The sequence below is a fragment of the Cheilinus undulatus genome, linkage group 3 (genome assembly GCF_018320785.1).
Source record: "Cheilinus undulatus linkage group 3, ASM1832078v1, whole genome shotgun sequence".
NCBI classification, from domain to species: Eukaryota; Metazoa; Chordata; class Actinopteri; order Labriformes; family Labridae; genus Cheilinus; species Cheilinus undulatus.
In genome coordinates this window covers 6,079,722-6,103,490 of record NC_054867.1, presented here as the reverse complement: position 1 = coordinate 6,103,490, position 23,769 = coordinate 6,079,722, and the positions used below count along the sequence as shown (strand labels likewise).

The 23,769-nt window shown below is 37.7% G+C and overlaps 1 protein-coding gene and 1 non-coding gene across 2 annotated transcripts in view; both read right to left on the bottom strand.

Annotated features, from left to right (window-relative positions):
* The window catches only part of mfsd4aa (major facilitator superfamily domain containing 4Aa), a 28,353-nt gene extending 4,584 nt beyond the window's left edge, over nucleotides 1-23,769 (bottom strand). The window contains exons 1-9 of the mRNA XM_041783943.1: nucleotides 23,431-23,769; nucleotides 18,613-18,811; nucleotides 14,123-14,368; nucleotides 10,070-10,193; nucleotides 9,876-9,991; nucleotides 8,299-8,472; nucleotides 3,086-3,233; nucleotides 1,377-1,447; nucleotides 829-949 (exon numbers count right to left, since the gene is read on the bottom strand). Coding sequence (XP_041639877.1) covers nucleotides 829-949; nucleotides 1,377-1,447; nucleotides 3,086-3,233; nucleotides 8,299-8,472; nucleotides 9,876-9,991; nucleotides 10,070-10,193; nucleotides 14,123-14,368; nucleotides 18,613-18,811; nucleotides 23,431-23,663 — 1,432 coding nt within the window. The 5' untranslated portion in view covers nucleotides 23,664-23,769. The remainder of the gene's footprint in view (nucleotides 1-828; nucleotides 950-1,376; nucleotides 1,448-3,085; nucleotides 3,234-8,298; nucleotides 8,473-9,875; nucleotides 9,992-10,069; nucleotides 10,194-14,122; nucleotides 14,369-18,612; nucleotides 18,812-23,430) is intronic.
* Nucleotides 4,405-4,477, bottom strand: trnaf-gaa. Its single transcript has one exon. It is a non-coding gene; the product is annotated as a tRNA-Phe (tRNA).

The window sequence follows — 23,769 nt, the reverse complement described above, 5'->3', positions numbered from 1 at the left end:
TGAAAATGTGAAAATAATAAATTGACAAATCTAAATATAAGATAAAACATCAAAATTATAAATTAAAAAGGTCAAAATATGAGATAAAAAGTGAAAATTACAAATTTAAAAAGCCAAAATTATTAAATAAGGTGAAAATGTTAAATTGAAAAGCTCAAAAGATGCAATAAAAATGAAAATGATAAATAGAAAAAGTCAAAATATGACACAAAAAGTCAAAATATTCAATTAAAAATTGTCAAACTATGTCATAAGTCATAATTGTGCAATGCAAAGTTTAAAATATGAAATGAATATACAAATCAATTTTTTTCTCCCACAATTCTTTTGATCTAATTATTTTTACTCTTTATTTTTTTAACTTTTTTGACTTAAGGAGATTTTATATCATCATGGTTAAGTTTACATTTTTATACTGGAGGAAATCTGCAGACCTTACATTTTAGGGCCAGTTGTAAAAAGAGTAGGATATGATCTCTCGGCCCGGATGTAACTGTACCACGGGCCGGACTTGGCCCCCGGGCCTTGGGTTTGACACCCCTGGTCTAGAGTCTGTGTACACCTACAAGCTTTGATTGTGTTATGTTTAGCTGTAACTCCACCACAGCCTCCACCCGCTGTGCTGTCTGCTGTTTCTATAAGCACCTCTTCACTTTCTGTTCAAATGAAGTAAGGAGGATTGGTCTGTCTTGTTTTCACTCTGGCATGAGTTTTCTCACTCTTCCCTAACAGTCTCTGTATTCACGCTACACTATAATACAAATACTACATGTCTAAACTTTCATATATCTGTTTATTTATTCTTTAAATGTGTCTACATGTGCTTACCTGTGTGAACGTTTCTGTGAACATGCTGGACGTAGAGGAACAGCATGAACAGACAGAAGCTGATAAATGATGCTATCGTGCATAACAACAGGAAAGAGAAACTGCCCTGACTGTTAATCACCTGCAGGGAAAGATACACACAGTCACAAGCTGTAATCTTAAACAAATCTGTAATCAACCCTGGAGAGCAATGAAGCCTCAGAACAGGTTTATAAAGAGTGTTTACTTTATTCTTTCAGACAAAGAGAGCAGCCACACCGAGCCTTCTTAATAATGTGGCCTAGCAAGCATGCTAAAGCAATTCAAAACTGAGTTTTAAGAAGGTCAACAGTAGCATTTTTATTTTATTTGAGATATTAAATGTCAATAATAATGTTGCTTAAAGTGTTTGTTTAAAAAAGTTCTGTGCAGCAAACATTAATACATTAAGTGAAAAGAAACAACATGGAAGAGAAAAACTCTACAGAGGAGGCTTAAAACAGTGTGGGATTTTTTAGTCATTATTGTTACTGAAATGACATAAAAAAGATTGTAAAATCATTTCTTACAGATCCAATGAGCAGCTGTAGCAGCATTTCTCCTGTGCTTGCACATGTGACCAGGACGGTTGTAGCACAACCTTTAACACAAAAGACAAAAACATAAACCCAAGATGGAAGATCCCTCATTGAACTTCCAGAGACCTGAGCTTTTGTTTGGGATATGTAGAACTTAATACATTTAAACATGACCCTTGTCTCTGGACAGCAATTTCTTGGAAATTTTGCTTTTCCAAAATCCTCCCAAAAAAATTAACATTTTTTTTTTTTTGAAAATGCCTTCAAATTTTTGTGAAAATTCTTTGATATACAGTGCTTAACAAATTTATTAGACCACCCTAACCCTAACCAAAGTAAGGTTTATGCCACAGCTGCCCTAAATTAACAGCATTGGTAATTACCAAAATCATTTTTTATGTTTCGGCAATGGTTAATACACCAATATGTAGAAGCTCTTTAACCCAAATGATATTTTTAATGCTAAAATATCATTATTATATTACTGATTTAGAAAAAAAACTGAAAAAATAGTAAAGCACATTAATATTTCTTGATTAATATGTCAGATTATAGTTATTTACTTGCATTCCTGAACAGGATAATGAGTTTTAGTGGTTGAATGTTATGCTTGATTCATTTCTGACTTCTCAGAGAAGCCCAGTGAGCCGGCTCAAATTTGGGTGAATTCAGTTTGAAATCCCTCATTCCTGTTCAAAATGGTAAAACGTGGAGAGCTCACTGAAAATGAAAGAGTCCGCATTAAAGCACTTCATGATGCTGGATGGACAAATATGACAGGTGGTCTAATAAACTTGTTAAGCACTGTATTTTGAAAATATCCCATTAAAAAGTACTCCTAAATTTATTCAGATATTCCCCAAATGTTTCAGTGAAGCCTTATCCTACAGCAAAAACATCCCAAACGCCCCCCCTCCTAAAAAAAAAAAAAAAAAAAAAAAAAAAAAATCAAAATCCTGAACATTTTCAAGCAAATTCCCAATAATGTGAAAATACATTCCCAAAATTCCAAGATAATGATGGAAAATATCCAAAACACAAAAATCCCTGTACTTTCCATTTAAAAATGATCTTAAAATTGAAAGGCGCCCCATTCCTAATCCAATTCCCCCCAATTACAAATACATTCCCAAATTTTAAAAAATGTCTAAAAATTTAAAATAAATAAATAAACATTCCCACAAACATCCAAACAAATTTACCAAATTCTAATGAAAATACCAAAATAAATTAAAAGCAAATCTCCCCAAAACTTCCAATGAAATTCTACAAAGCATCCAAACATTTCCTCTAAATTCCAATGGTAACACCAGAAAATTTTGAGCAAATCCCCCAAAATATCCTAACAGCAACATTCCCAACATTTCAACCATTATTTTAAAAATTCCAATAACAGAAATTATTACTATGTTGTAGGAATGTTGAGTAATGTCCTCATAAGTCCATGCAGGATCTCAGGAGATTAATAAGAAAGAGGTGAATGTTAACGTTCCCTGGCTCTGACAGTGTGTTTAGCAGATTATATGCATTTATAAACAGAAATGCTAAATGACTGCATTTTGTCTGTTTTTATGCCTATAAATGTGACTTATGACGTTATGAATATGTAATTTTTTTATCTTTTATGTGCAGCACGTGATTTCTGAAATGAAGCGGTGCTGTGGTTTTGTCCCTGTGTCTCGGTGTGTGTGCTGGATTACCTTTGTAGTCCAGTATGTCCTCTGTGAAGGCCAGCATGGAGGGAAAAACACTGCTGATGCACAGTCCTAACACACACGTACCAATGAAGAGGAACACACAGCTGGAGTAGAAGATCAATAACAGGAACTGCACCAGTATGACCCCAACCTAAGAGCCACACACACACACACACACACACAGACACACAGGCAGACAGGTGAAAGTGGGATTAACAGTGTGTGTTTCTTCTGTAGAAATCCATGCACCAATTGTTGAAAAACCATGACAATTATGCTACTTGACTTATAAAACAACAAAATAAGCCACTAAATGTGACAGACATCTTTTTCCACAGTCATAATTACAGAAACTGTAGAATCAAAGTACAGATTTCAGCTCAAACACTAAAACCCAAGCAGTCTCAAATGCAACAGACAGAATGTAACTGGATTTTGGTTTGAGGATGCAAACAGCGACAGCCGATGCAAATATTCACCAAATTACCAACTGTTTTGCATATCAACTCAGTCCCAGATCCACTGTGCTTTAGTGCTGTCAAAGATGAATTCATTCTTACAGATGTGAGCCACAAAGTGACTTAAACCAGATTTTGCTCTGTTTTGTTGCCATTCGTAATTTTATATATAAAACCTTAATACCATCATATTGGCAAGAAATTGAAGATGAAAGATGTTTTTTAAATGAGTTTTGTCCCAAATATTGGAACCTGCATGAACAAATGTAGAGGGAAATGGAAAACATCCCCCAGTCACACAGTTATGAGTCACCAGCCTAGACCACAACAGCACAGTATTCAGAAAGTGTACAAATAGTATCAAACAAGGGGCCTTTATATCTTGAGTTAACCCTCTTTGTATTGAGCTATTTTAGCTCAAGAGTAAAACAGAAAGTGTCAGTGAGGTTAAAAAACAGCTTGATCTGTCACATAGCATCTGATAGAGCAGTTAAGACCTCACAATTCTTTCTTTCTCAGACTATCTACAACAGACCCTACAGGTTAAACTTTCATTGCCAGGTCAAATGTTACGCTTTCAACAAGACCTTAGAGCAGTGGTTCTCAGCCAAAGGGTTGGGATCCCCTTAGGGGTCATGAGACACTGAGAGGAGTTGCCAGATGCCTCCCAAAAAAAGACTGACCCGACACAAGATTCCCATTAGTCAGCAGTTCGAAAAGCCGGGGAAATGTATGAGAGTTTCACCCAAACAGGGCAGGAGAGTATAGGAACACACAGGATGTTTATATGAATAGAAATCCAGGTAGAATTGCTTTACACAGCCTATCGAATTGCAGCATGCTCCTAAAACACAGTCTTCACACTGCCGAAACCCGGGATCGAACCAGGGACCTTTAGATCTTCAGTCTAACGCTCTCCCAACTGAGCTATTTCGGCTATGAAGTAGCTGGTCAAGAGGCCTGAATGAGAGAGTAAACAGACTTAATCCAGAGTATAACAAAAGAACATACACCAAACTGTTTGCCACTTTGAATGAGATTATCTTATCTGCAGTCTGGAATGCAGCTTTTAAAATGCGCTTCATGGCACGCTAGGCCTGTTTGCTGAGTCATCATAACACAGGTGCACACTGCAGCTACGCAGCATGAAAAAACGCTCACTCTCTGTGACTGTCTGTGAGAGAAGCTGTCAGTCTTCTTTAATGCCAGTGAGTTTTTCCCAGCATGCATGTGCCTGCATGGACACGAAGACTCTTGAGGAACTTTGTAAAACTGCAAAGCTCACACAAAAGAATTACACAGCATTTTGAGTTCAAAGAACAAGCCAGAAACTATCTGCATATTAATAATATTTCTATCTATAATTATCCCCTGGGTCCTGGAACATGCAGATACACAAGGAAGACGATTTTAGCGCTCATCTTCATGTGGGGTGCAGCTCAGCTCTGGAGAAGTATACTCTTAAAACACACAGATCAGGGTGTTGAAACCTCAGAGCAGAAACAGCAACCTGATCAGTTAAAACAGGATCTAAACTGTGCCAGAAAAAAATAATTCTTCATAACCCTAAAATTAAACAGCACAAGGAACATATCAGTCTAGTTTTTACTCATTTGGAATTTGGTGGTTAAAACAGGCAAATGGATATAAATGTCTGTGAGCATCCTGCACAATGGCAGTGTATGAATGTGAGTGAGATGAATGACAAACTCGGTGTTTAAAACTATGTCCAGAGGACAAGGATAGCATGATTGAAAAGTTTAGTTGTGACAGCCATCCCTAAAATAAATACACCTTTACATTTGAGATCTGTTAACTTTTTACTTGGCTATCAGCTGAGAATGTCCAGGAGCAGCAGCTGCAGGAGTGACAGCTTCACTTCTTTTAAAATCTCTAATGACATGTTGTTAACGATGAAATCTGGTTTGGAGCCACTGATTTCTGCTCAACAAGGCCTCAGTCCTTTAAAGCCAGAGCTGGGAGAAGCCAGAGGTTTTGGTGTGGGGTCTGCAGTTGAAGATTTGTGTCTTGTTGTTTTGTTAATGTAGGCCTTTTCTTGTTCTTTTTTGTGTTTGAGTTAATTATGTTTCAATAACAAATACCTTGATTTCTGACCTTTGAAAGGTGTTCATGTAAAGTTATCAGGTTATTGTGGTTAGTTGTTCGCTCCGAAAGGGGGGGGGGAGCATACTTTTCTTTTGATTAAACACTTTTATTAATTTGATTCATCTACTATAGAAATACATAATTTAGATTTACACTTAAAGACCCTGAATATGTTTGCTGTAAATGTGTGAAAACACTGAGATCTACATGTGACTGAATTCTGGATTAAAGGGGACATATTATGCAAAAATCACTTTTTCAGGCTTTTCTAACACAAATATGTGCCCCTGGCCTGTCCACAATCCCCTCAAGTACCAGAAAAATCCATTCCCTCACCCCCTCTCTTTCTCCACCTTTCAGAAAACGTGTGCTAAAAAAACCCGTTCTCAGATTTTACATCTAGTGACCTCACCAGGGTCCTCAGCACCCGCCCCCAGGTTTGGTTGGCCCTCCCCCACTTGGAAGAAAGTCCCACCCTCCTCTACTGATCCTCTCAGCTAACAGCTGAGATGCTGGATAGCTCAGTGGGTTACCCTGCTGATTAAGGTCTGGGAGATTAATGGTTCAAATCCCAGTCTAAACTATGGATAAAAAAAGAGTGTCTGTAATATCACAAGTCCTGCATCCATTTCTTGAGAGGGGTGTGGTCAGGGGTAGAGTCAGACAGCTAATTACCAGACAGAAACAGCTCAATCTGAGACACAGAGGAGTTTTTAGACATGCAGAAATCCAATACTGGAGAGTTTTTTCAGCAATAAACTCCACAGGCATGTCCTGAGGACCTCTGAGACCATTATAAACTTGTCTTAAAAGGGTAAAATATGTCCCCTTTAAGACTGTTAGAAAGTTTTTCACCTCTTTCCTGGCTGGGTTTAATGTGGGTGGGGCTAATATGTGGGTTCATGACATCATGAGCCCACAGAGGGGAATGACCCCACCCCTCTAACGCTACAAAATAAAATCACAGAGCAGTTCATCTCAGTCCAGTCTGTTGTTATCTGATGTCACTGCCTTTATTGAAAGTTAACAGTCAGTTAAATGCTGTTTTTTTGTTCATTGTGAGGTAAATTTTCCAAATCTATCAGCCACAGCAGTCTATGGATCATTTAAAGTATCATAACAGAGATTTGAGCCAGAAAAAAAACTTTGTCTCTTCTCTGATATAGAGATCCAGGCAGCTGCACTTAGGGGTTCATAAGACAGTGAGCTGTCATACAACAAACCTAAATACAGATTAATTTTCACTTTACAGGACCAAAGTCATTTTCTAGCTGAAACCTAAACAAAATAAAAAATTGAAGTTCTCTTAATCCTCTTGATGCCTGTTGCTTGGTGCTATTCACCTTCTTAACCACCAGAGGGCAGAGCTGTGCAAAAGTCGGAGTTGAGATGGCATGAAACACTGATATCATGACTCTTAGACTGCTATGCTACATTTTCTTAAAACCTATTTGTTACCTTTTTATACAAAATATTTTGTCTTAACTTATCTACTGATTAGGTTTTATGAGGTGAAATCTAACCCAGACTCTTATTGCCCATGTTTGCCACAGCAGAGTGACAGAGTGGCCTTGCAGGATTTGGGGCTTAAACCAGAAGGGCTTGCTAACTTTACTAAGATCTGTTTCAGCATTTAGAATGACTCATAATTCCACTGACTTAAATAATCTAAAAATATATAAAATGCTGATAAGACTAGTGATATCATTCATGTTTAAATAGTTATTGATGAAGCCCAAAGGGTACAGATGTCTTTGTCTCTGGAAAATTAAGAGGTGAACAGTTCATCAATTTTGTTTTGAAATGCAATAATCCAAATCTAACACTCACATCTCCTCTGTTTGTGATTGATACTGGAAAAAAGCTTAAAAAAGAGCTTCATTTTTCATTTAAAAAGTAAAATAATGATGAAAAATGTAAAAGTGATGAAAATAGGCCAGTTTTTATATATCTTGGGACAATAGCTCCAAATGGACTGTTCTGTTCCTTTTCAAAGTAAAAGCCCTTAAATAGATTCAGTCTAGTAGAAGGCAAAGCAGCTTTACCTGTAAATATAACTATCCACTACTGTAGATGTTGTAGCATAAATTTCAGTCCAAAAACATTCTCTCACACTTTCATACTCTGAACATGAATCCAAGAAAAAAACATTTGTGTAATTTTCTGCTTTAAACATAGACACATTATTAAAACTCTAAATCTGTGTATTGATGTGCTGGTTTAAAAAAATGAAGCTGTCCCTTAGCAAATTTCAGGGCCTTTATTCTCCTGAACAGGAGCTGTTTCAGTAAACACAACAATCCCTCAAACAGCAGCTTCATCGGGTAGCTTCATTCACGCATATTAACATTGGCATCCTTTAGCATGTTGTGTTTCCAGTTTACTTTTCTGCTCACAATTGGGAAAAGAATCTACTTATGCAGGAAGATGATGTGCTGACAAAGCAGCCTGGCATTAAGATCCTGTTGTGTGTGTACATATTTAATCCTGCTCTGAATGTCACCACCTGTTGAAGTCATGTGCAATCCCAGATCAAATATTTGTGCATGTCTCTTCTACCCATTTGTCTCTCACATTAAATTATGACCCATAACTATTTTCTAATGTTAAGACTCAGGGTGTTAGAGTAGATTTTGGATTTGATTTCCTTACCAGGCTTAAGGTGAGCAGCGTGGATGGAGAGAATTTGCAGGACAGGTAGATGAAAGCCAGTCTTCCCAAGGTGATTGCTGCCCAAAATATACTGTCCAGGTATCCTGCAGTTTTGTGGCCCATCAGCAAAGGAGCAGACACAGCATAGGTGTAGACGAAGCCAGCATAAGAGCCCTAAGACAAGAAACAGAAGAGATCTTATCACAGAGCCGATGTCTGTAAGTCTGATTTATGGCATTTCTGCAACAAGCGTGTTTACATATAGTTCCTGTTTGTGGCCTATCTGTGGATTCACCATGGTCAGGTTCACCGCATTACATCATATCAAACACTAAAGAGCAATAATTCTTTCATTAAGAGCGACTTTTAAGATTTAATCAACCAACATTTAGAGATAAACAGCATCTTTTATTTCTGATAGCATGGACATTATATGTTCCATTTCATGAACAATGTTGCTGAAGAAATGCAAAACATGTTAGCTGATGCACTGATGTTTAATGCTTGTAAGATTGTGAAAAGCCTGACAGTATGCATTTACACTATTATGCAACTATGTCTTTGAAAATGTATGTATGTCCGTATTTAGTGTAATTTTAGCAACACAAAGAAATTATCCTCTGACTATTATCTGGCATATTTGCATTGTCAAGTCCTGTACAAGTATTATTTTTTGTGCACTGTCACTTAAAATAAACATTTTATTCAGAATCATATTCATATTATTCATATTATTATTATCATTATTATTATTATTATACCTATTATTATTATACTTATTATTATAACATTATTTTTTATAAATATTATTTAATTATTATTATTATTATTATTATTATTATTATTATTATTATTATTATTATTATCATAAAGATCTGCAAGTTGTATGGAACTTTCACAAGTATCCCTTCTTTCTGAAATTTAACTGAAATGATTAACAAAGAAGTGTAAATGACTATAAATGCAGCAACCAGATAATGAATGACCAATTTGTTGGCCATCACAAGCTCTATCTAAGCTCTGTGGTTCAGTAGGTAGAGTCCTTAAAACAACCTTTAAAAGTTTAAAGAATAAGGATAAACAAAATAAATAAAACTGACATAGGTCTGATGGTTCAGTCTAAAACTCCACAAATGTATTAGTATATGTGGACAAAAATTTACAGTCGATGTATGCTGAAATGCAGAGTGTGTAAAGATCAGCAGAAATTTTGATGTTTGATACCGACACCAGACAGATAATATCGTGCATCCCTAACTGTTTCATTGCATGGATATAAACTAAGCACAAAGAGTAAGGAAATGTATGTATGCTCTTAAGTAAATCTTTCACTGTTGTAAAGCCTGTTTATTTCCTTATAAATGGTCCCACATTTGTAAGGAACATGCATTTGTGGTATGAGCAGCAGAGCTGAGTGTGTGGGTGACACCCATGAAAAATTGTCCAAATGTTCTACACCAAAGCCAAACCCTTCAACCATTAGAATCCTCATCCACTCCTTATATTTAAAAATCCTTTAGAAGTAAGTGAAATGTTTGTATGTGTATTTATGTTTGAGAATGAGCATGAAGTCTCACAATAATCCCATCAGTGATGAAGACGATGGCCCCACCCAAAGCGTGGATGATGATGAATGAGAAAGGATGACCTCGAACATTGGCAGCATTACAGCAACAAAATAAACTCCTGTGACCTGCAGGGGCAAGAAGAGAGGGAGATCTGTAGTTTCACTGTAACAGAGGTAAAAACTCACTGAAAGGTCAGGCTTTACCTTCTTCGCTTTCCACACTGTTACTCTGGCCGCGCTCTTTGTCCAGCAGACGTTGACTCTGACTGGAGCAGGCCAGGAGTCTCTCCTGGTACATCAACGCTAGCACTGCTGCTGGCACAGGGAGCTGCACAGAAAAACACACACCCACACCCACACACACACACACACACATAAAGAGGCTTGTTAACCAACATTTCCTGTCAGCTGATTCATATTTTGAGCGCCCGCTCATGGAAGTAGAGTCCGGCTGTCTTATCTCTCTGTTGTTAATCAAACAGAAGTAACATTTCTGAAGGCTTATTGCTTTGTCTGAGAGGCACTGTAAAGGTTTATAACCTCTAAAGACATCCAAGTACCTGTACTGCAATAAGGACATGACTGAAACAAGGATACCATTCCCTTAAAGCAGCAACACTAGAAAATCTCATGTCACTATGACTATTTGTGTCAGTTGTGCAACATGGTTTTAATCATGATCGTGTTAAAGTGTATAAGTATCTGTTGCAACAGTCCTTAATTTGCTGACGTACAGATCCAGGAGGCCAATTTAATCTCATGCTATTTACGCTGTGATGTTTAATGTTAAATTTAATTACATGCTGTGCCTCTTAGAGTTACCATGAAACCGATTTGGTGTCACAGACTGTAGCTATTACTGCACACCCACAGTGTAAACAGAACAAGAGCTGGTCTAGGATTCTGACCTGCTCACTTGATTTCGAACTGCACTGGCTGATTAACAATACATGTTTTAAATTAAAGGAATTAAATAAAGGAGCTGTGGTAGCCTTAGCAATAAAAATGTGACATTCTAAACCAGCGAACATCAACTGGTGGTCCAAAGGCCACATCAGGCCTCTCACATCTTCCCATCAAGCCCCCAGAAGATTCAGAAATATGCAGAGGGAAAAATAGGTTGATGTACACTATATTGCCAAAAGTATTCACTCACCCATCCAAATAATTGAAATCAGGTGTTCCAATCATGTCCATGGCCACAGGTGTACAAAATCAAGCACCTAGGCATGCAGACTGTTTCTACAAACATTTGTGAAAGAATGGCTCACTCTTAGGAGCTCAGCAAATTCCAGCATGGTACTGTGATAGGATGCCACCTGTGCAACAAGTCCAGTGATGAAATTTCCTGGCTCCTAAATATTCCACAGTCAGCTGTCAGTGGTATTATAACAAAGTGGAAGCGATTGGGAATGAGTGCAACTCAGCCATGAAGTGGTAGGCCACGTAAAATGATGGAGCGAGGTCAGTGGATGCTGAGGCGCATAGCGCGCAGAGGTCGCCAACTTTCTGCAGTCAATTGCTACAGACCTCCAAACTTCATGTGGCCTTCAGATTAGCTCAAGAACAGTGCATAGAGAGCTTCATGGAATGGGTTTCCATGGCCGAGCAGCTGCATCCAAGCCATACATCACCAAGTGCAATGCAAAGCGTCGGATGCAGTGGAGTAAAGCACGCCACCACTGGACTCTAGAGCAGTGGAGACGAGTTTTCTGGAGTGTCCAATTGCGCTGCTCCATCTGGCAATCTGATGGATGAGTCTGGGTTTGGCGGTTGCCAGGAGAACAGTACTTGTCTGACTGCATTGTGCCAAGTGTAAAGTTTGGTGGAGGGGGGATTATGGTGTGGGCTTGTTTTTCAGAAGCTGGGCTTGGCCCCTTAGTTCCAGTGAAAGGAACTCTGAATGCTTCAGCATACCAAGAGATTTTGGACAATTCCATGCTCCCAACTTTGTGGGAACAGTTTGGGGATGGCCCTTTCCTGTTCCAACATGACTGTGCACCAGTGCACAAAGCAAGGTCCATAAAGACATGGATGAGAGAGTTTGGTGTGGATGAACTTGACTGTCCTGCACAGAGTCCTGACCTCAACCTGATAGAACACCTTTGGGATGAATCATAATGGAGACTGAGAGCCAGGCCTTCTCGTCCAACATCAGTGTGTGACCTCACAAATGTGCTTCTGGAAGAATGGTGAAAAATTCCCATAAACACACTCCTAAACCTTGTGGAAAGCCTTCCCAGAAGAGCTGAAGCTGTTCTAGCTGAAAAGGGTGGACTGACGTCATATTAAACCCTATGGATTAAGAATGGGATGTAACTTAAGTCCATATGTGAGTCAAGGAAGGTGAGCGAATACTTTCGCAACACAGTGTATATAAGTTAGCTTTTTTAAGTTCCCTACAGCTACTAAAAAACCTGAAAACAATTTAGATTGATAAAAATTGTCTGAATTGGTTTAATGTTTGATTCATTTTACAGAAATCCACCTGTCTCCCATGTTAGCAAATATGACACATGATAAACACATATTTTAAAACTATGGTTTTCTATTGACCTCAACACTAAATATAGTTTTTTATTGCACAAGTTTTCCTCCAATCAGGACCCACCTTGATGGCATCGAACTCAGTGAGGGAGTATAACCGCCCTGTAAACATTCAGCGGAAATATCTCCATCGCCCCCTTGTGGCTGGCTATGGTATAGGGACTGATACAATTTTTAGAGGCATAACTTTTAAATAAAATGTTTTCCAAAGTATATTAATGAGACCAAAATGTCTTTGAATTTAAGTTTATCTGAAAATCCGGTCCCCAAAGCATCCATCAAGGAAAAAACCTGGCCCTTGTACAAACATAGTTGATGACCCCTGTTCAAAAACCGTCAAAAATGTTTACTCCAATTTGATTTGACTAATCATTGTTTGAGATGTTTAGACAAGATGAACTGTAATCACATGAAACCTAAACTTTTCATCCAGCATGGCATCATTGGCCCTGAGAGGACATGCATCTGTCCATTTTATTTACCAATGTTCCACTGTCATTTAGCCATTTACATCTGAGAGTAAGAAAAACACAAGCAAAGATCTAGACAGGAGCAAACAACATCAGTAAGCGCCACAAAGAGCTTCATGTCCAGTTGGACACAGGTGCAACAAAACTATAATCTATGGAAACATAGATAATTAAGGAAACAATGTCCTAATTTGCTATTAATATGCAGTAATAAAGAAGTTATGAAGGGAAACTGTCAGTGAATTGCCTATTAGCCATAGATTAGAGCCTTGCAGAATAAGACACTGATATGCTCTTAATAATGACTAAAAAACATTTAGTACGCTACTAATTAGCGTGCTAATAAGCAGCCTATTAATAGTGAGAGTTGTACCCTAAACTAAAGTGTTACACAATTAGTATTATTGTTTTCCTTTTACTGCTGGACTAAGAAGGCTGTTGGTCTATTTTAGAAGTTCATTCAGGAACAACTCTCTTTATACATTTAATCATTTTATTTCAAAATGGATTTACAGTTTTTCTTGGCAGAGAATGCTCTGTTCAAAAGATGCTTAGTGGGTTTAGCCAAGCAGCAAGCTTTCTTTCTGGCATAGCTAGAAACCCCCTTATGGATAGATTCAATGATGACAATGCGTATTGAATCCACAAAATTTAGTTAAAATGCATACATAGTGGCATGAATTTGAATATGAGGGTGCAACAAGCTTTATGCTATAAAGGAGGAGGCTGGGGTGGAGGAGGTTAGACTTTGCCAGCAGTAGCAGCAGTGTGATACGTCAGCAATGATGCAAGCAGGGTTTAGTGAGAAGTACGTCATATTTTAATATAACTGCTGTGCTGAGAGAAAGAGCTGTGATTGGCTGTGGGGGCTGGGAGGCAATAATTAGGATCAGCTGGCTGTCAGCTGATCACGGCGGGGTGTATGACCTCTGTGTCCTGAATGAACTAATACTAGGCATTATGGCTGTTGACCTATTTTAGAAGGGATGTTCATGTTGACTTAAGAGAGAGTACATGTAAATTTTAACTTACTTAAAAGTAACAGTAAAACCTGTTTTAGTTAGAGCACAAATCATTTCACAATGGCAGCCCAATCTGCAACCATAGAGACACTTTCATTTGTACATAAGTTAAACACATTTGAGGGAATTGTAAAGGGATGCCTTACATGCAAATCATTCTTATTAACAACGTGGCCTTGAAAGTATTCTATATAGCATCAGTTTTGACATAAACTCACATTGATAAGAGCCATGATCCAAAAAGCGTAGGACACCTTGGTGATGACTAGACCCTCTGTGTATAGAGGATCCTGGGAGATTTTTGGTAGTGTCACTTCCTGTATGCTGCTGTGGATGCTCTCAAGGTCTGATGAAGAGGATGAGTTTGTAGTGGAGTTAGCACTCAAGACACAGGAGTCATCGAGGAAAGGATCTGCAACCAGGGGGCTAACCAGAGCTCCCAGGCCGATGAAGAAATGCAGAGCCTAGGAGAAGACACGACCATTGATATGACTGATTATACATTATACATTGATTGAGTCATTTATGAGGCATGTGCTGTATTTTAATGGCAAATAAATATTCTTTGTTTGTTTTTCTCTCTATATGAGAGAAAAGGAGTAACTTCAGGGTCATCACTCATCCTAATATATGAATGCCTTTGGTATAAACACAGACCAAGTTGGATTTAGTAAAGTTTCAGTAAAGATTAAAACAATACCTCAAAATAAAACATTTCTTAAATCAAAGACTTTCTCTTATAGATATATCTCCAAGAACATATGCATTTTTCATATGAAAAAAGTGGCTGTAATCTGCATTTTCAGAACTTTGTATCAAATAAAAATGGTAGAAATGACTGCTTCAGCAGATCTAAGTATGTGGGACCATAACTTTACTGATTTGGTCTCTGTCATTGCTTATAAGGCCCTGCATAGCACTGCAGCAGAAGGCTGATCAGAACTGGAGTCCTAAGAAGAACATTTCAAATACATGCTCAGCATCAAACAACAAGAAGACATGAACATGGCCCATGAACACAGAAGTCCTTTTAGCATCAGAATAGCTATATTAAATTAATTAATTTCAACCTTTATTTTAACAGGAAATCCCCCTCGAGACACTAAATCTCTTTTTCTTAACTGCAGGGACAAGAAATGTTACACAGAGTCCAGCCTCTGCACTCATGGGGAGTTTTCTAACTGTTAGACTGTACCACTGTGACACAAAAATGCCTTTTATCTGAGGTCCAAAAAGGGAACTATTGGATGTAAATAATACACTTACAGTCAATTCAGCTGACCAGAAACATGACTTAAATCCTGTTGTTCTATAACTGCAGGATGGGTAGAAACTAGGGATGCACAACACTCGATTTATGCTGATATCTGATATGCCAATATTTTCAATATCATTTTAGCCAATATGCCATGCCACCCATGGGGGGAATAAGAACCTCTCTGTCTTTCTGTGTGGGATCAGTATGTTCTCCCCATGCATCTGAATTGTCCATCGGTGAGAGTGTGAGAGCGCCTGGTTGTTTGTCTCTGCATGTCAGCCCTGTGACTGACTGACAACCAGTCAGAGTGTGCCCTGCTTCTCAGCCAATGACAGCTGGGATAGGCTCCAGCCCCACGTATGTGGATGGGGACACTGAACTCAATAATAAAAAGAGTGATATCAACTTCAAAAACATGGTGAAAATGGCAAAATGGGCTAAAAAATGTATATTAAAAGTGGCAAAGAGAAGTTGCAAAAATTGGCCACAATTGGCAATAAAGGGGCAAAAGAGGGCAAAAATGGGCACAAATGAGATAATGTGAAAAAATAAGCTCCAAAAAGGAGCAAAAACTGATTAGAAAGTAGCGAAAAGAATGGGCCAAAAAATTTTCAGATTGGCTGAAAGTGGAAAAAATGTGGCAAAAAAGGGCAAAAGCTGAAAATGGGTTGAAAGTGGCAAAATAAAAATGCATCAAAAATTTCTAAAAAAATGTGGCAAAAATGGGTAAAAGCTCAAAATGGGTTGAAAGTGGCAAAAAAAAATGTGTCAAAAATTTCTGAAAAAAAAAATGAGGCAAAAAAGGGCAAAAGCTGAAATGGGTTGAAAGTGGTGAAATAAAAATGCATCAAAAATTTCTTTAAAAATGTGGCAAAAAGCAGAGCAAAGCAGAAAATTGATTAAAAGTGATAAAAAGTATAAAACAAGGGCAAAAGCAGCAAAAATGTGTTAAATTGTCAAGAAGTGTGAAAATGTGTAGAATGGGTTTAAAAGTAGACCACATAAACAATTTAAACATTAAAACCTTACCTATGAAGCACCCAAAAATATACAAAAATCTCCCAAATTTTCCATGAAATTCTGGAAATTTTCAAAGACATACAGTGCTTAACAAATTTATTAGACCACCACCCAAAGTAAGGTTTATGCCACAGCTACCCTAAATTAACAACACTGGTAATTACCAAAATCATTTTTTATGTTTCTGCAATGGTTAACACACCAATATGTAGAAGCTCTTTAACCCAAATAATATTTTTAATGCTAAAATGCAAATTATTATTGTTATCCATGAATTTAAAAATTTACTGATTTACAAAAAAAATTAAAAAATGGTAAAGCACATGAATATTTCTTGATTAATATGTCAAATTATAGTTATTCACTTGCATTCCTGAAGAGAAAAATGAGTTTTAGTGTTTGAATGTTATGCTTGATTCATTTCTGACTTCTCAGAGAAGCCCAGAGCCAGTTCAAATTTGGGTATAAAAAGGTGAATTCAGTTTGAAATTCCTCATTCCTGTTCAAAATGGTAAAACGTGGAGAGCTCACTGAAAATGAAAGAGTCCGCATTAAAACACTTCATGATGCTGGATGGTCTCTGAGACAAATAGGGAAGTTCTCACAGTGTGGTCAAGTATGCTTTGGAGTCAACTGCAGAGACTGGTACTTACAAAATGCACCAAGGAAGAGGCAGGAAACCAAAGTTAACTGAAGCAGATGTCAGACACCTCAAGATTTTAAGTACTAGAGACAGAAGGAAGACCACTGCTGATATCCAGGCAGAGATGAATGCTTAGATCAGAGTCTGAGAAAGTCTCCAGAATGACCATAAGCAGACGACTGAGGGAACAAGGCTTAAAGGGAAGAATAGCTGCTAAGAAGCCATTATTGTGGCCTGCAAACATCCAGAAAGGCCTCAGATTTGCCAGGGAGCACAAGGAGGACACCTTGGTGCCAGTCATCAAACACTGTTGATGACTGGAAGAAGGTACTCTGGATGGACGGACGAGTCCAAGTTTGAACTCTTGGGTCAGCATGGTCGTGTTATGTCCACAGAAAAGCTGGAGAATGTTTTGATGCCAGATGCATTGCACCCACAGGGAAACACGGTGGAGATTCCATTATGGTATGGGGTTCCATTTGTGGATATGGCGTGGGCAAATTAGTGAAAATCAATCGTATCATGAACAAGAATGTCTACCACAACATCGTAGCGCATCATGGAATCCCTTCTGGACTGAATCTGATTGGTCATGGGTTCATATACCAAGAAGACAATGACCCCAAGCATACTTCAAAGCTGTGCAGAGACTATTTGAGCAAGAAAAAGGAATCTGGAGTACTGGAACTGATGGACTGGCCAAGTCAAAGTCTGGATTTGAATCCAACTGAACAAATTTGGGATTTAGTAGATTCAAAGATTGATTGCACACAAGTTTCATCTAAAGCAAGTCTGTGGGAACAGCTAGAAACTATTTGGAACTCAATGACTAAAGAGACTGTGGAAAAGTACATAAAAACAATGCCAGCAAGAATGCAAGCTGTTATCAAGGCCAAAGGAGGCCATACAAAAAATGAAGTTTTTTTGGTTATTATGTGTGGAAAAAGGACTATTTAGTTGTTTCAGTTTGTTATTTGCCAACTAAATAACAATAACATTTTTAGTTTTAAACAAGTTTTTGAAAGATTTCTAAAATATTTATGTTTTCTCGTTTCTATGACAGGTGGTCTAATACATTTGTTAAGCACTATACACAATAAAAATTCCTGAAAATTTGATAGCAAATTCTCACAGTATTTTAAATGAATAACTTCAATGGACTGTATTGACAACTTTCTCAAAAATTCTACTGGTAGAAATTGCTATAATGTTGTCAGAAGGCCATGATGTGATGTCCTCATATGTGCATGCAGGGTCTTAGGAGGTTACACTCAAACTCTCACACCACTCAGACATTTGAGTTGTGGCCTTACGGCTACATACAAGCATTTCCACTATCTGAGCAGAGAAAAAGCCTCATTAGCACTCATTTTAAAGATTAATTTTTGGGCCATTTCATGCCTTTACCTGATAGAGGAAGGACAGTGGATAGACTCAGAAACAGGGAAGAGAGTGGGGAGAGACATGTGGTAAAGGGCCACAGGCCGGACTCAAACCCGGGCTGCCCGCGTACATGGATAGCACCTTAAACCACTCGACCATCTACGCTCCCGATTAGCACTCATTTTAGTCATGTTTCTGTTGATGTAATGAATGCAAGTGAAATATATTGACATATTTTGCATTTCTATTTTGGTCCTTTTTAGGTTTCATGTAACCTTTTCTTTAAAGGGATTATGAATGTAGATTTAGTCTGCCGTATTTGTTCATATTTACTGTGCTCTATGGTTTATATTTGCACTGCATACCTTTTACATCTTTTATAGCATGCTGTAGTGTTCTCTTACCTGAAGGACGGTGGCGGAGTCCTTCTGGTACAGCTTCACCAGCTGACGGTTGGCGATAGTGTCGATCACACCCATGGATTGACCCGCAATGGCCATGGCAACAGACAACAGCATCACATTGTTACATAATGGGATGATGGCAAACACCAGGGAGATGACAAAAGTGCAGCAGAGGAGTGCTGACAGGGAGGCCAGGAGTCTTAAAGAGACAAAGAAGAAGACGACGACACCCACAGGAGTGTATTCAGACAATGATGTGATGGAACAATGCAGTCAGTGACTCATTCAGTGTTGGTAATCAAAGACACAGTTTTAGTTTGAAGGACTTCAACATATTTTCATCAGACTTGTACAACAACCCAGACTGGTCAGAGAATTTTGTTGTTTGAATAAAGTCACCTTGATGTTTTGCTGCTCCGTTAACTTTTATTGACACAGTGGCTTTATCAGGGCCTTCAGGCAGCAGTACAGCTCCACACCTCTTCACCTGCTATTCTCACTCTTTCCCTGCCAACTTTCCACGCTCTGTTTAACCTTGTCCAAGATAAATGGTACTTTGTTAAGGGAATATTTGGACATAGCATCTAAGGTCAGTACTGCCATTCAACCACTGAAATAAGCTAAATCTAGGCTGGATCAACGAGAGGGTTGAACATTCATGGTACATAGTTCTTTTCTGTGACTCTCTTACTTTTCTTCCAGCGTTTAATTTTGTACAAACAATTCAGCTTCTCAAATTAATAATCTGGAGTCTTCAGAAACATTCTAACAAGTGTAAATCTTCAAACACTCCCTCTACAGTAACTACGTTCTCCTTAGCTGAACTTTGTGTTTGCTGACATTTAGCATGTTTGCATTGATTTGATGTCATTGTGAGCATGTTAGCATGATGATTCAGGTAGTAAATGCCTCAGATCAGGATTATAAGGTAAGTCCAGTAGGTTGACCCCTGGCTCCTGCAGTCTGCATGTAGAGGCATCCTTTAGCAACATAATTAAGCCCACAGTGCACCTGAAGGCCGTAGGTGTGTGATTGAAAATGTCAGATCCTGACGGGCAGGTTTTCATCTTGTGTGACAACCTGCGTCATTAGCGTATAAATAAACTTGAATAAAGGAATGTTCCACTAAGTTTCAGTGCTATGAGAAAGGTGTGCTACAGTAACAATCATCACAAACGAAGGAATGTTTAGAAAATATCACTGTGGACTGTGAACCACACGTGTCTCATCCATCAACATGCACATGTACACTTCAGGTGAGGCAAGCAGGCAATGTGTGTCTGAAACAACCACTGGTGATTTGAATTTTTCATATTTGGCAGTCAAATGAAGAACAGAGCAACTGTAGGTGAATGTCTCAGTATGGAGACTGAAAAGCTTTGGATTCATATTCTCACTTTGAACATTTTCACCTATTTTCGGTGTAATTATTAACTATTAAGGACTGGGCTGCTGAAATTTCATAGTTGTGTTTCAAATTCCTGTGCAGGACCCCTGACATATAGGTGAACTTTTTGCTTCAGGGAAAAACCAAACTGTGCAGATTATTGTTTTTATGTTTTCTTCTTGTATAAGGAAAATTCTGTTTTCTTTATATACCTGTGTTTTGGTCTTTAAATTCCCTCTGTATATCATCTAGTGGTGTTACTTTAACACTTCTGTATCACCTGATAAATGGTAGTATTAATATGTTGGAATTATTTAATGCCTGGAATACTGCTGATGAAAATAAACGAGCGCCACTGGCCGGCACACATCGCTACTCTGTAAGACTGAACACTTAAAGGTTGTAAAAAAAAGAGCTGTGTTAACTTAAAAATCTTAAACAGCTATTTCAGCTCTATTTTTCTGAAAAAAAAAACATGTTCCTAGTTCTAAGAGTATTAAATGACTTTCAATTATCCTTGTAACTATATCAAAATCATTTGACAATCATGCCTTAATCTGCAGAGTTTACCCAGAATGCTTTGGCCATTAGACACTTTTGCACCCTGAGTGAAGTCACTGACTCAGTTAGACAAGTCCTGCCTGTGGTAAGCATGACGGCAGAGGATTTCCTGCTTCAGTGTGCATCTCTCAGCTGCTGTCACTTGTAGTAACATAAGTTAGCCTACATTCAGTGGAGTGAATGTTCAAGATTAAAGTTTGTGGAAGAAATAAGCAGAAACCAAGGAGATGAAGAACATGTAACCTTAAAAAATGTACTCTACTATAGTGTTAAAAGTTGTGTTTAAACAGAATTTTTAAGTGTAGGAATGTTGTGAAGCTTAAAAAGTGATGCTGATACAGCATAAATTTACAAGTAAAATTAAGTTGATATAACTTTCAATGGCTAAGAAACTGTTATTTAACAAGTACTGTTTTTTAAACAAGTGTTTCCTCAGTTTTTTACAGAATCAGTTGCCTCTAATATTTGAGTTCTATTAACTTATCAGGGATTATAGTGAATATTTATTGATCTCTGTTTGGTTGACTCAATGATTGCCCTGTTTAAACTGTATCCAATCTAGTGATCAATAAAGGATGACCTCATCTTATCATCTAATCTCAGTATTCTTTAATACACCCACAGTCATATTAAATTCATAAAAATGTCTACATTATGGTCACAGTTACTCCGACTGTTTATTAAAAACTTAACAGTATAAACCCCAACCAGAAGGTGTGCCTTTATAATGACGTGTAATACAACAGCTGTTTTTGGATGTAATGTGGAGTATCCTCTTCAGTCTGTGTACTTCACAGCCAACACATTTTTATTTTGAAAGGAGAAGCACAAACCAGAAAAAACTAAATTCCAGTAGCTGTTAGGATGGGAAATCAAAACACAAAAAACCCTGCTATTGGCCATTTCAGGCAGCTTGGTACTACACTGAGAATTTAAAAAAACAAAAATAAAAAAGAGCCATTTGGTCAGAAAATTAAGACAGTTTTTTTTTTTTTTTTTTTTTTTTTTTTTTTAAACTTTTTACTCCGTAGCATATCGCTCTGCCTGAAAGAGCCCACGGCTTTCAGCCAAAGTTTTAGTAATCAGGAAACAGCTTGTTTCTTTATTTTGGATTTAACTTTTCAAAATAAAAGTCTGTTGACTGTAAAATAGACCCTCTCACTTTAGAAGATCCAAGCCAAACTACTGACCAGTTTCATGTTGCTGACAGAAAGCATGGACCTCCTTATTATGACTTTTTTTTTAGTGTTTTGTGTTTTTACTCAGTGCTTGATGCTTTTTTTTTTTTTCCTTTTCAATGTGTTGAAGTACAACATACACTCTGGCAAAAAACCTACCAAAAATATACAAGTAGTCAAAAAGCTAGTTAGTCCTGTTTTAAGGGTAAATGTCACTAGAAGGGCTGAACGACTGACGATTTGGGAAAATAATTTAATTGATTTTTTCCCTAATATTGTGATTGACATTTGATATGCGATTCTGACTTAAGATTCTCATCTTATGTACTGTGCTTAACAAATGTATTAGAGCACCTGTCATATTTGTCTCAGAGACCATCCAGCATCATGAAGTGCTTTAATGCGGACTCTTTCATTTTCAGTGAGCTCCCCACGTTTTACCATTTTGAACAGGAATGAGGAATTTCAAACTGAATTCACCCAAATTTGAGCTGCCTCACTGGATAACAACAATATTTTAGCATTAAGAATATCATTTGGGTTAAAGAGCTTCTACATATTGATGTATTAACTGTTGCAGAAACATAAAAAATGATTTTGGTAATTACCAATGCTGTTAATTTAGGGCGGCCGTGGCGTAAACCTGACTTTGGTTAGGGTTAGGGTGGTCTAATAAATTTGTTAAGCACTGTATTTTCCAACAAACACAAGCAATACAGTTATTCCATATAATAACCAACAGATTATTGATCAAACAAGGCTAAACAATTAAAAAAAAAATGTAATTGTGATGAATTTGACTCATATCACAAATTCGATATGGATTGTTGTATTGAAGGAGTGACGATTTTTATGTCCTTCTCATATTTAATAAGAAAAATATACAAAAATGATGAAAGTGGATTTTTTGTAAAATATTCTAAAAAAAAAATCCTTAAAATAGACTGCATGACATGCACAGCATAACATCTCTCCTGCTGCAAAAAAATAAATAAATAAATAAATAAATAAATAAAAAAGTTTTAAACTGGTATTTTGACACATTTCAAGTTAAATAAATATTTTTAAAATTGCAGCGGGCAGTATTGGGATTTCATCTGATTTTGGATTAATTGCCCAGCCCTAGAGACTGGTGACTTTCCACTTCAGAAACAGAACTCTGTCAGATTAAGTATTTTTCTTTTCGGTCGACGTTCCTCAAACTTTAAAATGGGTTTTAAACTTTAAAGACTGAAGTTTTGGGTCTGAACTACATTTGAATATCAGTATCGATGTCAGTGTCAGCTCAAATGATTTTGTAAATATCTGCATACCCTTTATTGATATTGTGCATCCCTTATTTAAAGACACATTATCTCTTAATTCATTTGCTTAAATCATCCAAACTTAAGGAGTTAAGGTGGAATCAAGTTCTTATAAACTTGACGTGATAGCAGGAAGCAAATATAAAAAAAAAAATTACGCATCTTTATTAAACTTAATTTTATAATAAATGTTTATGTGGAACACTAAACTATTTTATGACTGCTTAAAAATGTTCACAGTGATAGAAATGCATTTGATAAAATAATATTAAGAAGAAAAGTAAATACGTTGTGTTTACCATGTATTCTACAAGGTTCCAGCTGAGAACCACTGACAGACTGTCCTAAGTTAAATATTTTCGTGGCCCAGACCGTGAAGGATACTCACGTCTTCTTGAAGAGTCCCCCCAGACTGCTGCCCACCAGCAGGAAGAGCTGCTGGGAGAAGAAGACCCACGTGATCTCCTGCAGCGTGGACTGAGTCTGACACCTCAGGTCCAGGATGGTTGGCCCCAGGAAGGCGATGCACAGGCCGAAGCTGAAGAACACGCTCCAGTAGGTGAGCGTGTGCTGCCAGTGGCGCTTAAACAGAGAGCAGATGTGCTCGTCCAGCAGCTTCATGTCGATGTGGTCTCCTGAAGGCAGCAGACGCCCAGAGGCTGCCTGCTGCTCATCGGGCTCCGTCAGTCAGAACCAGACATACTGCCAACGAAGAAAGTAAACACAA